This window comes from Ochlerotatus camptorhynchus, unplaced genomic scaffold (genome assembly GCF_037179485.1).
Source record: "Ochlerotatus camptorhynchus isolate MF236.1 unplaced genomic scaffold, CSIRO-AGI_Acam_v1.1 ptg000304l, whole genome shotgun sequence".
In the NCBI taxonomy this organism is placed as follows: Eukaryota; Metazoa; Arthropoda; class Insecta; order Diptera; family Culicidae; genus Ochlerotatus; species Ochlerotatus camptorhynchus.
The window spans coordinates 782289-800836 of record NW_027040792.1 but is presented as its reverse complement, the minus strand read 5'-3'; the positions used below and the strand labels follow the sequence as shown (position 1 = coordinate 800836).

At 41.8% G+C, this 18548-nt stretch overlaps 1 protein-coding gene across 1 annotated transcript in view; it reads right to left on the bottom strand.

Moving 5' to 3' along the window:
* The window catches only part of chas (chascon), a 349928-nt gene that overhangs the window by 38339 nt on the left and 293041 nt on the right, over nucleotides 1–18548 (bottom strand). The window contains exons 7-9 of the mRNA XM_065228879.1: nucleotides 17042–17347; nucleotides 8222–8997; nucleotides 7201–8148 (exon numbers count right to left, since the gene is read on the bottom strand). Of these exons, the coding sequence (XP_065084951.1) occupies nucleotides 7201–8148; nucleotides 8222–8997; nucleotides 17042–17347 (2030 nt within the window). The remainder of the gene's footprint in view (nucleotides 1–7200; nucleotides 8149–8221; nucleotides 8998–17041; nucleotides 17348–18548) is intronic.

The window sequence follows — 18548 nt, the reverse complement described above, 5'->3', positions numbered from 1 at the left end:
TTATTTTTGGCTCACTCTGTACCAGAACAACGGTCCCAAGCAGTATGAACTTTCAACAATAGAAAAACAATAAAATGAATGGTAAATAGCTCAAGATTGTTCGAGAAAAAGTGATTTTTTGTACGGTTAAGATACATAACAACTCCCTTGTTCTATTGTAGATTTCCCCATTTACTATAGATTTTATTGTGAAAACAATACATCCTATGGTTATTTTATCGTTGTAGATAGTACAATTTATTTTAAGTATAAAAAATTCATTGTATTGTTACAATGCATTTCATTGTACCTCTATCCTTCTTTTTTACGGGAGATCTATTATAATAGCAATAATTTAAATTTACTTGTATGATATACATACAATAAGATCGATTGTTGGCAATAGATTTGATTGTGTTTATATATTATATTATGGTAATTCTATGGTTATTTTTTCCGGCAAGCGTAGACCAAACCAGACAAATTTCAATGCGCCAAGCGGGTGGCATTGGGCCAACATTGAATAATCTCTATTGATGCAAATATCTTGAATATTCAGAAACTGATGACTAGAATATGCTTCTTGACCTGCTGGATTAAAGTGTAGATTACATTAATCAGCTGTTTTATTTAAAAAAATTGCTGTAAAGATACACTACCGATCATAAGTTTAAGGACACCCCCAAAAAACCATGCAAATATGTTTTGTTCAATGATCTCTCATTTTACGTTCAATTTTCGATCTCCAAAGGTTATTTGAATGATATGAATGGTATAGCATAAGTCAAGAACAACATGTGAAAACGGCATACAAGCTTTTTGTAAACAAACCTTCTTATGCCCTTTTCTCGTCACCCACATGACACCCACGCAAACCATCAACATCACCGGATAGGGGAAACTTTCCCATTCCCGATGATGGTGTTGCTTTGCGTGGCCAACCCTCGGTTGGAGAGAAAAGGGCCTACAAATGTTTGTTTACAAAAAGCTTGTATGCCCTTTTCACATATGGCTCTTGAAGTGTTCAACCCAATTCTGAAAAAAATCAGTCACGATTCTTCAGAGTAAATTTTGAAAAATATTGTGACTTTGGGTGAACTTTTAGCACACAAAATTTGAAAATTATATTGAACAATTTGCCTACGAGGAAAGTTCAATTCAAAACATTTCAAATGATCTAAAGAGAACGAAAATTGGACGTAACATGACAGAGATATGAACATAACAAATTTGTCATATTTTTTTGGGGGTGTCCTTAAACTTATGATCGGGAGTGTAAATGTCATACATAGTAGCAAAATCACGTTTTTAAATATGTCCACAGGAAAGCAAAAATTTTAACAATCTTTTATGTGGATAGATGAGGCTAACACGCGATATATAGCCATACATTTACATATTTTAAGATATTTTAACCAAATTTATGATTTGGCCCTATTTTTTATTTAATTTGAGTTAAAATATACATCAATTTCAATCAACCATTTAAGAAATGTGAATTTTGTTAGGTAGGGAACGAAAGATATTCTGTGGTTCAGAATGGTAATTTTGCAGGAAAGTAGTGCAAGCTCTTTTGCTTTAATGTTTAAATGTGTATTTTAACAAGTTCTAAAAAAAGACTTTCACGAGAAATTTGAAACATAATTACTCTAAAATGAGAACGTTATGAGATCGAAAAAAAAAATCTGTCCAAAGTTACAAGAAATTAACTCAGCTACAGGGAAACAAAATGTGAGTTTCGCGCCATGCACTGATCTAAAGTAAATTAAAACAACAGCACACGTGTCACATTCCGATTTCAGAAATTTTTTAAATTATTTTTAGAATCGGGGTAACGTCTAGAGATGGAAAATTGATATGCGACGCCATTTTTATATCAAAGATGGCGGCTTTCGGTTTAATAAAAATAGGGAAATACTGTCGATACCCATCAATATAGATATTTTTGGAATCATGATGACGTCTAAAGGCCGGAAATTGATGTCTGCCGCCATTTTGAAATCCAAGATGGCGTTCCGCATAAACGCAAACCATCACTTGACCTTACCGATAATGGTTATAAATTGTTTATAATCCCTCCTAAACTTTAACTGAAATGGTTTTGGAACCTTGCATGAAAGTTTGTGTGATAAAGTTTTAACCTTATGTATGATGGTTTTTAGGAAGCGGACCTTACAAATAATGGGTCGTTAAGAACCATTACCATTCCAAATTCTTGTTTTCTCCATACATTTTCGGAAAGAGAACTATATTAGAACTTTTTACTTATGGTTTGAGAACATTAATGATTATGGTTATGGTAGTCAGTAAGGTCCATTAATCGTTTTTTATTATCGCTCAACTTTACGTGGAATATATCGCGAACAGATAATTATTAATTTACAGGCAACCAATTCGCGATATATTCCACATAAAGTTGATCGATGTTACAAAACCATTCATGGGCCTTACTGACTACCATAACCATAACCATAACCATTAATGTTCTCAAACCATAAGTAAAAACGTTCTAATATAGTTCTCTTGCCGAAAATGTATGGAGAAAACAAGAATTTGAAATGGTAATGGTTCTTAACAACCCATTATTTGTAGGGTCCGCTTCCTAAAAACCATAATACATAAGGTTAAAACTTCGGGTTCAAGAAAAAGTGGGAAATACTGTCAAATACCCATCAATATGGGTATTTTTAGAATAGGGATGAAGTCTAGGTACCGAAAATCGATAACCGACGCCATTTTGAAATCCAAGATGGAGGCTTCGGGTTCAAGAAAAAGTGGGAAATACTGTCAAATACCCATCAATATGGGTATTTTTGGAATCGGGGTGACATCTAGAGATCGGAAATCGATATCCGACGCCATTTTGAAATCCAAGATGGAGGTTTCTGGTTTCATAGAAGTGGGAAATACTGTCAAATACCCATCAATATAGGTATTTTTTTAATTATGATGACGACTAAAGGCCGGAAGTCGATATCCGCCGCCATTTTGAAATCCAAGATGGCGTCTTCCGTTTTCAGAAAAAAAAGTGCGAAATACTGTTAATTATTCATCAATATGGTATTATTGGAATTGGGATTACGTCTAGAGGCCGGAAATCAATGACCAGCTCCGTTTTGAAATCCAAGATGTCGGCTTCCGGTTTAAAAAAAAGTGGGAAATACTATCAAATACCTATCAACATGGGTATTTTTGGAATCGGGGTGACATCTAGAGATCGGAAATCGATATCCGACGCCATTTTGAAATCCAATATGGTGGCTTCTGGTTTCATAAAAGTGAGAAATACTGTCAAATACCCATCTATATGGATATTTTTGAACTCGGGGTGACGTCCAGAGATTGAAAATAGATATGCGACGCCATTTTGAAATCCAAGATGGCTTCCGGTTCAAGAAAAAGTGGGAAACATTGTCAAATATCTATCAACATGGATATTTTTGGAATCGGGGTGACATCTAGAGATCGGAAATCGATATCCGAAGCCGTTTTGAAATCGAATATGACGGCTTCCGGTTTACGAAAAGGGAGAAATACTGTCAGGATGTCGTCTAGAGAATGAAAATCGATACGTGACACCATTTCGAAATTCAAGATGGCGGCTTCTGGTTTCATAAAAGTGAGAAATACAGTCAAATACCCATCAATATAGGTATTTTTGGAATCGGTATGATGTCTACAGAATGCAAATCGATATTGGACGCAATTTTGAAATCCACGATGGCGGCTTCCGATTTGATGGAGGCTTCGGGTTCAAGAAAATATCGTTTCTTGAAATCCAATATAGCGACTTCTGGTTTCCAAAAGTGGGTAATACTGTCAAATACTAATCAACATGGGTATTTTTGGAATCGGAGTGACATCTAGAGATCGAAAATCGATATCCGACGCCATTTTGAAATCCAAAATGGCGGCTTCTGGTTTCATAAAAGTGGGAAATACTGCCAAATACCCATCAATACGGATATTTTTGGACTCCGGGTGACGTCTAGAGGTTGAAAATAGATATGCAACGCCATTTTGAAATCCAAGATAGAGGCTTCGGGCTAAAAAAAGTGAGGAATAGTGAAAAAATACCCATCAATATGGGTAGTTTTGAAATCGGGATGACGTCTAGAGAATCCGACGCTATTTTGAAATCCGTCATCTTGGCTTCCGGTTTAAGAAAAAGTGGGAAATTCTATCAAATACCCATCAATACGGTTTTTTTAATCGGGATTACGTCGAGAAGCAGGAAATCGATATCCGACGCCATTTTGAAATCCAAGACGACCCTAAATATGGGTATTTTCGGAACGGGGATGACATGTAGATGCCGAAAATCGATGTCAGACGAATATCGATTTTCGTCATCCCCGTTCCGAAAATACTCATATTACAGGGTATTCGACACGTCTTCTGAAACCCTATGGCCGCCATCTTGGTCTCCAGAAAGGCCTCTGTAATTTAATTTCCGTTTAATGTAAAATAACAATTTATTACTGCATATAATCCGGATGCCATTCCTATCGGCAACCGATATTGTGCGGATACTATCTGGATACTATGTTTTGATGCCTGACGATGTGAAGCGTGACATGTAGAATGAGCCCCGAATTGAGGTGAAAGTGAAAAAAAGGAAGCATTTTTCGAGTCATTCATTACGTCAATTGAAACAAGTCTTTGCTTCAAATGAAATGAACTGATGGACTTGACGAACGAAAACAAGCGATAGCCAAGGTGGAATGTTCATCGTGACTCGATAACAAGAAACGCAATGACTTAAACGAAAATTAAATTTCTCGAAATGAAGCGATTCTGCGGAGAGCTCATTTTCTTTTCTATATTTCGAAACTGGATAACCCTGGTTTCCAGTGACCAAAGGAAACGATTTTTCACGCACACAAACTTCACAGAAGACACCAACTACCTGAATATTAAAGCAACAGATTTTCAGGATATTGTTCAAGACTTCATTAAGTCTGTATAATTTCCGGATCTGAACTCCAGAATGGTTTGGAAAGCATTACCTATCTAATAAATGCTTAAAACCTCTTAAATAAAGAAACAAAAAGCTTCACGGACTCATACAGATTTTCAGTACATTGAGTCTGTTGAACTTCAAGATCTTCGCTCCAGAATATTTTGAAGAGTATTAAAATCTTATTAATACCACTCTATGATGCGCTTGTTGTCAAGAGCTAAATGCATTCACAAAGATTTTCAGGGCATTGTTTGAGACGTCATTGAGTCTGTAGATCTTCAAGATCATAACTCCAGAATACCAGAGCAATGAAAATCTTAGTTTTACCAATCCATAATGCGCTTGTTGTCAAGGATCGTGCGTATCAAACCGTATTGCGTCTATAGAACATCAACTCCAGGACATTTGGGATCTCATAATTTTGTTTAATGATTAATGTAGGCACATACTAATACACAACTTGTGAAATAATGCACAATAAGCTAGAAAATATATTTCCCATTTTTTTCCTGGTATTTTGGACATTTTTCCAGTTGAGCTATATACATTTAAATTAAGCATAAAACCAAATGCCATTGAGCCGAAGAGATCACTAGGTTAAATGAGTCAATACTAAGAGAGCGGGATTTTTCCTGGATCTTGAATTTTGTTTTGCGTTCGAAGTTTTCAAAAATTAGCCTTTGAAATTGCGTTTCAAACATTACATAATTTCATTTGATTCTTCTTAAGCATTTCCTTTAAATCACTTCCCTTCACAGAGTTGTTTTCAGAATTATTTTAAAATATACTTGAGATTCTCTTTGGGAGTTCCTTCAAAATTTATTGACAACAGTCCAGAAATTCTTGGCAGAACACTAAAAAACAAATTCATGAAATAAGTCCATTTCGAAAAATTCACTGAAGCATCCTTCAATTTTTTATATTTTTTTTTATTTGCTTGAATTCTTATTAGTTTCTTAATTTCCATGTAATTCACATCATAAATGTCTAAAAGTGTTGTCTAATGTTGCACTCTGATATATTTGGCCTCCTCCTTGTTTGGATATTTTCCATAGTGCGGACTGGGATAAAGAAATTATTTAGGTTCTGTAACATGAGACATTTTCAATTATCAAAACTAAAAATATTAGAGAAGTCCGACGACTTCATTCTGAAGATAAAATAAATCAAGTGGCAATTTGACAATTTTCAAGATTTATAGCCCAAACAAATTTTAGAAATTATAGCTAGAAGAGCAATTTATGTAATCTCACACTGAGACAAATATTTGAGATATACATGTGTTTTATTTTATTGTGGAACTAGGAAAATATTTTTCATAGCAAATTTGTTCCCGATTATTGTAGTTGCTAATCATAAATAATAACATGAGAACTTCGTTCAAATCAATTAACCAATTCATCGGAGCAGTTAAAATAACGCATACTTGATTCGTGTTGCATTCTGGATGCTAGATAAGAACCTCCTTTATCAAACTATTCGGCAGAATAGGGGAAAATCTGTTTATAAAGCTGTGACTATCAAAAGAGAAAATCGATGAAGAGAATCGATCAAAACCACTTACACCCCTTTCCTTCTAAACCCCTCAAATTATATTTTCAGATTTTTTCAACCACGAGAAAAAGTAGCTAAAATTTGCGCGTTTCTTAAAAAAATAGTAATTTGTTGGTCCAGTTTTGTGGAATCGCCATGCCAAAACTGCTCGAAACAGTGGTCCATTTGGATTGATTTTAGTCAGATTTATCATCAGCTACTGTGCTGCTAAAAAAAAAACAATAGTTTTGAGGCCAAACATAAAAATAAAACCCAACAATTAAAGTAAAAGTTGTCTGGCCTCCACCCGTGCGTCTCCATAAAAATATGAATAGGTATCACACATAATCCATCGCTTTCAACTGATCTTCCAAAGATCGCTGCAAAATGACTGCGCAAAAACCTGCCTCCGCCATAACTCGGGATGGACACAGGGAGCCAATGGCGGGGCGGGGGACAACAACCCATTCCGAGCAGATTAAAATCAATGGATTAGTTTTCAATTTGCAACAGCAAGAGCAGAGAGAAAAAATGCTTCACCTCATTCATGTGGGGGCGTCCCCTTTCGAGTACGGTACAACAGCAACAAAAAAAAATCAAAAGGAATTCCTCACTTGTTTTTATGTGACGACTGTCTGCGACTGTCTCTGGTTTCGATATTCGAACTATTAAAGGCAACAACAGGCTCGGGGAGATCACTTTGCAAATTAATTGTTTCGACTCACCTCGTGTGGGACGACGTCACGATCCGTTCCTCACTGCGATGCGGCTGTTTTTGTGGCTGCTGCTGTTGTTGTAGTTGTCCCTTGTCGCGCACCGTCCCATCGTACTTGTTCTCCTTGCCAAAGATGCTTCCCCCGTAGGGATTCTCACCGAGGTAGTACTTTTGCTTCGGCGTCGGACCGCCACCGCTATTGGTTGTCATGTCGGACACGATATCGGAGGAACCACGACGACCGTAACTGCTTGTAGCGGGATCTGTGCGGTCGCGATCACGTCTGGAAATGTTGCCGTTCGGCTTGTGACTGACACCGTTCGGTGCGGCGGCGACGCGCTGATGCTGCTGCTGCTGCTGCTGTTGGAGCAGAGACTGGTTTTGAGCCCCTGCTGGGGCGGGTGGTGCTGGTGGTGGTGAGTATCCTCGTCCACCGATGTGACTGTCGATGACGTTGTACTGCTGATAGGTTGCGCTGGACGAGCTGTTGCGCTTCTGGGCCGACGAGGACGGGGAGGGCGAACGTTGTTTGATTGACGATTTGAGTCGCAGTTTGCGTTCGGCACTCGCGGATCGGATCTTGCCGACTAGCTTCCGAATGCTGTTGCCGATGACCGAACCGACTTTGCTCTTTGGTGGGGTACTCTGGGCCCGTGTATTGACCCCCGACCCCCGGGACGTCGTATGATGACTTAGATCTTGAATACTGCTGAAACGGGTTTTCTGATAAGGCTTCCTCAAGGTCGTCGCTGCCGGAGGAATCTGAATGGGTGAAATCGATCGACTGCGGGGTGCGTACTCTATGACTTGCGGTTCTGGTGGCATTCGCTTCGCCAGCATACCGCTGCCGTTGGTCAGTTTCCTTTCCAACGCTTTCTTCCTCTGCGGGACGGTTGGACGTTCCTCCGGAACGTAATCGATGCGGTCTGGTGAAACCGATCGGGCATCCCTGCCATACCTGAGTAGAGAATGACAGAATAAAGCACCTCATAAATTATCGATTTAAACCAAACACAACACAACGACCTTACCTTGCATTGAAATTACTATCCTTCATCGGCTTCGGCGATCGCGGCGTTGTAAAGTACGTCGAAGAAGAAACGTACGCCGAGTCCTCCTTGTAGGAATTCTTCCCTTCATCGAGCCGGTAGTCCTTCTGCTTCCGATATCCATACTCATCCCCATCCACCAAATTCTCCCGCGAACCCCTCCCGTACCGATTCCTATCGTTCCACTCGCTAACCCCCTGGAAGTACTTCCTCCCCACACCCTCCTCCTTCTCCGGCAGCACAACCTTCGCCGGTGTACTCAACTGCTGACTCTTGTACAGATTATTACTGCTCCCACGTTCCTCCGCCCCTTCCCCACCGCTCTTGATCGTCACATTGAAATAGGTCTTCTTCGTAGGTTCCACAATTTCGTCCAAGTCGTCCCGGGACCCCCGCGAAGACCGCGATTCACTCCCGAAGTGACTTTCCAGCCACTTGTTCGTTTCGTTTTTCCGTGTTTCGTCTTCCCTGTCAAAGTCCAGCGGTTTCTTCGTGAGGGCATCGGTTCGATCGACCAGCGGTGGTAATCCGGTGATTGCCTCCTTGGGGGTGGAATGCCTCCCCAGACGGCGGGCTTTCCGCAGCCGATCGGACAAACTGTCCCACTCGGACACGAGGTTCTCCGGACGGGGGCCGTCCTTTTCCATTTGGGTGGTTTCCGCTGCGTAGCGCATCTCGTTTCCTAGCACTTCGCCGTTGGCTCCGATCAGATCGACGTGCTGTTCATCGCGTTGTTTGAAGTAGCGCTGTGAGGTTGCCTATTGGGGGAGAGGGAAATGTGAAAATCGTGGTTAGTTGAGTGATCATTTTTGCTTAATCAATACTGAATGAAAAGATTAAGTTGTTATTGGAAAGTTCGTCGATTGCGCAGCATTTAAGTCTCTTGTTCCCTAATTTTCCCATCCAAATTTGCACTCAGTTTCCCCGAAAATAGCAGATCAATCATTTAGACTGTGTTCCATATGGTGAATTAAAATCCCTCTGTTGTTGATCGTCCGATTTTCGAAAAGGTGTTTAAAAATTGATTCCTTGTCTGCCAGAAATAAGTCTGTCGGAAAAGCAGGTTTTCACCAAATGGAACACAGACTCAGTTCGCTTATAGCTATGGACTTGGTGTCAATAGTGCTATCGACAGTGTGTCGAAGTTGAAATTAAGAACACCACCAAACTCAGCTTTGGGAATAAAATTGCGAAACTCACCATCGTCGAAAATGTCTATTTTCGCGAATTTCGTCCAGATGGAAGCGACATACAGGATAGCTGAGGAGAAATCACTTTTCATAAAGTTCAAATCCAAAGAAACGATGCACCATACATTGCTGCATAACCCGAGGGGCACGCACTTCCTGGTATGAGTGCGTGGAATTTCAAATACATTAGCAGTAATTTAAATACTTTGAAAGTAGTAATAATTTGAATTTAAATACTTTCAGCGGTATTGAAAAAAAAAACTAACAAATAATTAACGATGAAATAACGGTAATATAATGAAAGGTATTTGAGATGTATTGAAAAAATTAAACTATTAATTTTTAACAGTAATTCAATTAATGACTTTAGGAGTGTATTTAAAGTAATGACAGCAGTACTTATAAGATTTTAAATTTTCGGCCAGCAGGCTGCGTTGTATTAAAAGACAGTGTTGCCAAATATCAATATCGATACCTACAAAATGGTTAATTTCACTAGCCACCTGATGTCAGTATCAGTTCAGGCAGTTAGAATATCAATATCATTTGCCTCAATGTCAGTGCGCATATGACATTGACAAAAATGTCCATCTTAACGAGCTAATTAATCAATTAATTCAAGTTGGGCAGAGTCGGTACCAAGGTTGTGCTCCGTACGAAAGCGGAGTATGACTTGGTCATCGCCCACATGAGGACTTCCAAGGTGGAATTCTTAAACCACAACATTCCCGGTGAGAAACCGTTCAAGGTCGTCATCAGGGGCCTACCAAACTTCGACCCGAAGTTTATTGAACATGAACTCAGGAACCTGTACAAGCTGGTTCCAAGCGCCGTCTATCGGATGACAAGGAAGGACGAAAATGTGAAGGCCTACCCGGATTGCCTGTTCCTGGTACACTTCCAGAAGGGAACGGTGACGCTCAACGCGCTGAAAGCGACTCAGTAGCAAAGGTGTCTGAACTTTGGACACGGCACCCGAAAACGGAAAATGAAGCTGTGGCGTCCAAATGTGCCAACTGTGGTGGTGCTCACCAAGGATTAGACAAGCAGTGCCCTAAACGAGAGCATTTCAAGCGCATCCGAAAACAGGCGTCCACCAACAATCAACCAGGACGAAGGAAGGATAAGGCCCCAGCTTTCAGGGAGGAGGACTTTCCGCCTCTTCACGGACAAGCGAATTCGCGGGTGCGATCTGCTCCACCTCAAGAAACGTCTGGATCTTCTGCTGGACAAAGCTCTCCATCTCCCTCTGGATTCTGGAGACAAACAACAATGCAAAACAACAATCCCGATCTGTTGTCAGCGGATGAACTGATGGACATTTTCGTCAACATGACCGGTGCTCTACGTAAGTGCCGCAATAAGTCCGAACAGATCCAAGTGCTCGGTAAGTTCATCATCCCGTATGGTGTCTAAACCGCTAACCATCGCTAATTGGAACGCTTGCTCTGTAAGAGCTAAACAGATTGAGCTTGCCGACTTCCTCCGCAAGCACAGCATCAACGTGGGTCTTCTAACCGAGCGGACAGCTTTTGGTTGTCTGACCACAACATGGCAGCTTCTGGTTGCCTGACCACAACATTATCCGGCTTGATCGCACCAACTCCAGGGGGTGGTGTAGCGGTCATCGTCAGAAAGGGAATAAAGTTCGACACTCTGCCCCACATCCGCACTTCTATGATCGAGGCCGTTAGTGTGGAGGTGAAATCACCAACTGGAAACGTCCGGTTTATTGCTGTTTACTTCCCACGCCAGTGTACCGCTAGCAACGGACTAGGAACCCAATTCAAGAACGACCTAACCGCCATCAGCTCGTATTAGCTCCCGATTCATCGGTGGAGGCGGGAAATCTCTCCACTCTGTACTTTTTCCTGTCAAACATCGGACTATCCAAACCTCAGGCGCACAAAGATCTCAGCTCCGACCACCAACCGGTGGTGACTGAAGTCGGTGTAAAGACTACCACTATGTCACCTGGGTGCAGTACGGACGAATGGTGGACAGCAACATCGATGAAAATCCACTGCTCGGCACCGTAGATGACATCGACCGGGCGTTGGAAGGACTCGAACAGGCCATATCCATGGCTGACGAGGCATACATTCGACAAGTTCATGTAAGGGGTAAGTTTGTTGCTATTGATTCCCAAACCCAATTCGGTTGAGAAATGTTCGTAGACCCAAGTTTCAGAGGACTGGCGATCTGGGCAAAAATCGTGAAATGGCCGATCTGTAAAGGCAGATTGCTTCCAGAATAGACTCACTCCGAAATGAAAGTTTCGGGCGTGTTGTCCAGAATCTGGACAACCACTCCAGATAATTCTGGAAGGTAGCCAAGGTCCTGAAAACTCGCCCCAAACCCGTTCCACCTCTCAGAGTCGAAAATGATGACGATCGGCTTTTAATCACCCCACAGGAGAAAGCAAATGCAATCGGCGAGCATGTCACTTCATCGCATTTGCTTGGCTCGAATATCCAAAGTCCACTCGAAGATCAGGTTGCGCAATGCGTTCAAAACCTAGATGCCTCCCCTTGTGTCGTGCCTCCGGCGGATATGATTACAGTACAACAGATTTGCTCAGCGCTGAAATGCACCAAGAACATGAAGGCTCCCGGGTTTGACGGTATATTCAACTTGATCTTGAAGAGACTCAGCATGAAAGTGCAGTCTCTTCTAACTGCTATCTTCAACAGATGCTTGGAACTGCACTACTTTCCAAGCATCTGGAAAGTAGCAAAAATCATATCAATCCGCAAACCCGGTAAGGATCCCACATTGCCTTCAAGCTACAGACCAATCAGCCTCCTTTCAGCGCTGAGCAAATTGTTCGAGAAACTCATTCTCTGATTATGCCACCACGTGGAAAATGAAAATCAATGCCTCCAAAACTCAAACAATCATGTTCTTCCATCGGCAATTGCCCAAACTAAAACCGGCTCCCTCTTGTACTGTAATCGTGGATGGCACAAGGGTTGAGTGGTCTGCCGAAGTAACCTTCCAACTAACAATTTTCGCAATGTAAACGCTATACTCATTTCATTTATACAGCCTCAAGCTGTATTCAAACGTTACACGATATGAGGAAACCTGTACTCAGCCTCTATACAAGCAAATCTGGCGAATTTAGTCAGCTACGTATGGCTGTTGTGACGGTTGTTGGGACAAGCTCTTATTGCATATCTATTTACGCTTCTATACAGCTGTTATCCTGCTGTTTAGTTGTGTGTTTACTTGAAAGGCGCTTACTCAACATTTACCCGATTATCCAACAAGCACTACACGGCTTTCTCTTGACGCCAGGAAAAATATTGCTAACGCTTTTTTTGTTAAAGGAATTTATCATGTTTATTTTACTGCGAATCAAATTAATCGAAATTAGTATAAGCAACACCACCAAATTATTTACACTGTACCGGAACCTGGAATCGAACTCGAGACGACCGCATTGGCGAACCTTGATACTACCAACTTCGCTACGCCAACACTTTGAACTGACGTAAACAAATTTACATGCCCTTCTACAACAAGATCGCTGAGTGTAGGCGTTATAATAGTGCACATGAATCACTTTTCTAGACTAATTAATTCAGCTTTGTAAAGAAGCAGAGTAACTTTGTACGAGATGAAGCTCATACGGCTGATGTCGGATCCTTTTTTGACTAGCGGCACAACCTTAATCGGATCTTTGCACTGTACACAACCTTTCACCAGCTAGGATGAATACGAGAAAGGTACAGCCAAAACAGCTCGGTGTGTTCAGGGACAGTAAGGACCTCGGTAAAGGTATTGTCACCTGTTACTGCTTTAGAACCACCAACAAGTGGCTTGCCTGTGAGCGAGCCTTCATCGCGGCGCCGTTTTAATGGCGGTTGACGCATGAAATCAGAGTTTGTCGGAGTTGTCAATGCGATTCGTTTTGATAGCTGAGCGATCTGCTGTTCTTGCTTAGCCATTTCCTTCCTAAGCTCAGCGTGTGCGATTTCCTGTCTCTCGGTGATAGAATTAATCACACTGCCAAACGACGAGACGGCAGTTTTGAATCGAGCACATTTCATCAGCTTCGCGCACTCGTTACACATCCAAAACAGGTTCGGGCTAGGGTGGACAATGTTCAGAAAAGCCTCATTCAGCTTTGTGCCGCCACACTTTAGGTGAATCATCCTGTCGCAAAAAGCCATACAGGAGACGGATTCTTCATCGCCTTTAACTGGCTTAGCGCATTGGTCACAGGCGGAAGTCATGCTGACTCAGTTTCCAAAAGTGATTTAGAAACAGCGGTGGAGATGCTCTAATACGCAAAGAGGAATTGGATTCTCGAGATCGCCCAATGCTAGTCGTGTACAATATGTCCGATTGGATAATTTTTTCACTGTTTTCACAACACAAAATATGCTCTAATTAGCCGATTATTGTAACGAACTACACTTTCCACTAACAACCAGTACAATATTACAAGTATACCGAACGGAAAAACACGAATAACGATAGCCCGTGTGATAAAAAAATGACAAATTTAGCAGCGCAAAATCACGACGATGTGAATAACAACAACTCTATATGACTCTATATTATTCGTCAGCTTTTCGGATGAATTTTCGAACTTTTCGCGGAATACCTCTCATCATGTCTTGCCCAGTAGTACATACTGTCAACCTCATCTACCATCCTTTTCCACCACTTCTCCAAATCAGATGGTGTTTTGATTGTTTTGCCACATTTGCGCTTGATAATTGCCCAACATTTTTCAATGGGACGAAAATCTGGACAATTTGGTGGATTGATACTTTTCTCAATAAAATCGACATTATTCTGCTTATACCATTCTATGACATCGTGGCTATAATGGCAGTTGGCTAAGTCAGGCCAGAACTTTACGGGACATTCATGTGATTGAATGAACGGCAAAATTATGTTCTGGAGACACTCCTCCTTGTAAAGTTGTCTATTCATAGTCGCTCCAGTGATGAAAACCTTTGTTTTCTTTCCGCAACTGCAGATGCCTTGCCAAATCATCAACTTACGAGCGAATTTATCTGCAAAGACAAATTTGAATTTAACCGGAGTATCCCCCTTACGTTTAGCGAAGTAATTTTTTTGGCAGATGGAGGATTAGGTCAGATGGCAACAGGCTGAACGCTATTAGGTCGAACTCTATGGACGAGTGCACCAATGAGTTTGAGCTCATGCACTGTCTTTGACAGGAGGGCGGGCAATGTTTAATAAACATGAGCATTAAATGTTCATTATTCATGAACATTAAGTGTTAATTTTTAGTCAATTTTACCCCGCACTCTGCACTTCAATGAAGCTTCGAGAACTTGAAGGCACTTCAGGGAAACTGCAGGAACTTAACAAGTTCTAGGAACTTCATGGATATACAGGGAAGTCAAGAGGCCTCCCTTAGCTCAGTCGGTAAAGGCGCAGCTACAAAGCAAGACCATGCTGGAAGTGACAGGGTTCGATTCCCGGTCCGGTCTAGGAATTTTTCGGGTTGGAAAATTTCTCGACTTCCCTGGGCATAGAAGTATTATTGGACTTGCCACACAATTATTCCAATGCAAAAATAGTACAGGCATCGAAAGCTCTCAATAAATAACTGTGGAAGTGCATCTAAAACACTAAGTTGAGAGCACGCAATAAGCTAATATGCGATATGCAATAAGCTTGAAATGCGAAGAAGAAGAAGAAGAAGGGAAGTCAAGAAAAATCCAGAGCTCAGAGAACTAGAAAAAAAAAAATGTTGAAACTTCAAAGAAGTTTCAAGAACCTCAGGGAAGCTACCCACTAGCTGTGTGTGTGTGCATTTTTTTTATCGTCCCTTTGCTTGAAATGCATCAGAAAAAGGCAATCCGGATACTTCTTGACGTTCTCATCCCTCCTTGTCATCCGAAACACGGCAGTTGGGGCCAGCTTGTAGCGGTCCTTGATTTCCACTTCGATCAACTTCGGGTCAAAGTTCGGTAAACCTCGGATGACCACTTTGAAGGGCTTGTTGCCTGGGATATCGCAAGTGAAGAATTCCGCCTTGGACTTCTTCAGGTAAGATGTGGCCAGCTCGTATTCCGCTTTCGTGCGGAGCATAACCTTTGTTCCGAATCTACTGAGCTTGAACTCAGCTTTAATGCCCATTGACGCGAATCTACCAACGGTGGTAGCTTGACGATTGCCGCACTTGGGCTGGCATTTTTGGTTTCATCAGCGATACTGGGTCGCGGTAACATCGTCGCGACCAATCGTGTCATCGGACTGGCATCGATTCTTCTTCTTTTTACTGCGCTTTTCCGTCACAGCTGGCTGGGTATTCCTATCGATGAAAAGAACAGCAAACCTGTTCGCTGGAGGTACACCCGAGCTTCCTTCACCGGGCTTCGCGAGCGATGCTTCCCCATTTCAGGGTACGCACACAAATAACCGCGAAAGAGAGAGCGTGAACACTATCGCAACGAACAACTCGAGAGAGCGAGCTAACACCGAACTGAACTGCTTGACGGTCAAGCAGACTGAACTATGAGCTGAGGCACAAAAGCAGCGCTGTTTTATAACTTTTCAAATTAAAGCAGCACGATGTGCAACCAAATCACCGACAAACCGACATGATACTTAAACTTAACTCTTGATCGAGAATCCATAACGGCCGATTCAAATTTGCAGCGATCCCATCTGTCAAAACCATAGAAATGATTTGTCCGATATAGACTAGACACCAACAAACTAACAAATTTTGTACGCGTGTTCGCGGCTAGGATAAATATTTTCCGCGAATACGACGACAGATGGCAGTTTTGTGCTTTGATCAGAAATTTCTTTATAATGATCATTCATATCGGTTTGTCGGTGACCAAATGGTACTCGATTATGACGACTGGGTTTGGGGAGAACGTTTATTTAATGAAAGCAGTGATAAAATTATCACTCTTTATTTATAAATTTTTCAACAGTTTTTTTTTTATGGAAAATTGGAAAAGCATGTATTGTAGCAGATTTGTTGTATTGGTGGTGGTCGATTGGTGAATTTGGATTTTAATTTCATCTATAAATGACAAAGTTATAAGCGGTGAAATCCTTACACCTTTTCGTGACGGTTTTAGATTTTAGATTTACGATTTACCTCCAGTACCGTCCCGTCAAAAATATCTACACCATTTTACTCGTTTTTGCCGGTTGAAATCAGCTTACCAAAAGCGAGAAGGCACTGTTTCCTAGATTGAGCTTAATACAAACCTCTGCAGAATCCCTTTACGGAACTATGTACCTGTGTTCCAGGTAAAGCATTCGAAGTCTCACTTTTACAAAGTTCCTAAGCCCCCAATGAACTGGTCATTTAAATGACAGAAAGCTGATATCTAAAAAAACGCCCATTCAAATCAACCTTTTGCTAAATGGAACCGCATATGGTCGTACTCGTTAATTTATGACTACCAAATAACTTTCCGCCCGAAACCTGCTTTCGACACCTCCTTTATGTCCAAATAACGGAAGGTGCTAATTTCGTCGTCGAAGGCCGTCGGCAATCAGCTTCCATAAAGCATAATAAAACCTGTCCCTGATCAAATGTTTTGGCTCCACGGCAACAGGTTGCTCAAGGTCGTGTGTATCGTCCCGTTCCACTCACCTTCTGATCGATGATCCGCTCGGCGCAGTCCACCTGATCGATGCCGGTGCTGAGCCGCTCGTCCCCGGGCAGATCGTCGTCGAATAGGACCTCGTGCTGCCGGGTTTGGGTCTTCTCCGTTACCAACGTTCCGTCCGGGCGGGCCAACAGCTGCACATCGGTGTCCTCACTGTCGATGACCTTGCGCGACTTGGTGCTGGTGTTGACCAGCTGCGGACCGGACGGGACTAGCTCGAGGCGGGCCTCCTCCGAAAGGAGCAGCTCGCGAATGTCGTCCACACCGCTGTTGATGGCACGCAGGTAGGCCTGGGGACGGGAAGGGAAAGAAACATGATTAGTTCTTCGTTTGATTGGCGTGGCGGTGGGCAAGGGGGTGACGTTGATTGAATCCATTAATTATGTGAGTTGCCTGTGAACGAGCGAGGATGCGTGGGTGTTAACTTCTCGGGAGGCTAGGGTGGTTCTGTATTTTACGCTTTCTATCAGCATTTCACGGCCGATAATATCGACCCAAATTTAAGTTCAGTTACAAACAGTGCAGGAACTCAGATTTATCCAGGAAAAAAAAAATCCCGAATATGTGAAAAGTCAAAATTGGATTCAATCAGTCCTATTGGTACTACTCCTACACTGAGTAAAATTTCCGTAAATTTTCCTCATTTTCCGTCAGATTTTTTAGGTTTTCCACAAGAAAACATGAGGCAAATTTACCCATTGCTTATAAGTAAACTAAACACAAATTTGGGCAGACCTCATTGGCCGTGCATACTGCTTATTTTTTATTATTTTCAGATAGGTATACACCCCATCCTAAATTAATTTTCCATCAGCGTCAACCAAAGCATTCGCCGCTTATACCTGCAGTCGAACCAGTTACCAACAGAATTACAGCAATCATTCGCGCAAGCAGCGGAGTACCAATTGAAACCCTCACCACCGCACCGCAAACCAGCAGCAGTAGTTGGACCTAATGAATATGCAAATTATTGATTTTATACTTCAGAGAGCGAAACAAAAAAAAAATATTTGTTCACCCACACACCCGACTCATTCCTTTCGCATTATTCGTCTTTGATTAGAGGCGGCCTTTTTCGGTCGTCGAGTTGTTTGTAGTCAGCTCGTGTTTCATCTCTCGGCATCGACGACAAACAGCTTCGCTCGATATGGACGATTCATTAAATAAATATTTCGAGAGAGATTTCGAGTAGCAGCTTCAGCGGTGAGTTTCAGCCAGTCGCTACCAGATGGCAGCTCCAGTTTCGATTTGCAATAGACTTCTGAGAGCGGTCATCATCTGTTGCTGGAAATTCGATCTGATGTCGAGAGAGTCTGACCCAAGACGTCAAGTATCTTCTACGGAGAAGAGTGGAAACAACTTCTGATCTGCTGCTAATAAGTTTTTATGAAATAATCGGAGTGCTGCTACCGCTTAGGGTTAGGATGTTTGCCTACCGATTCGAGCTGAAGCAATTCAACAGGTATGCAAATTGAGATCGCGTTAGCAGCG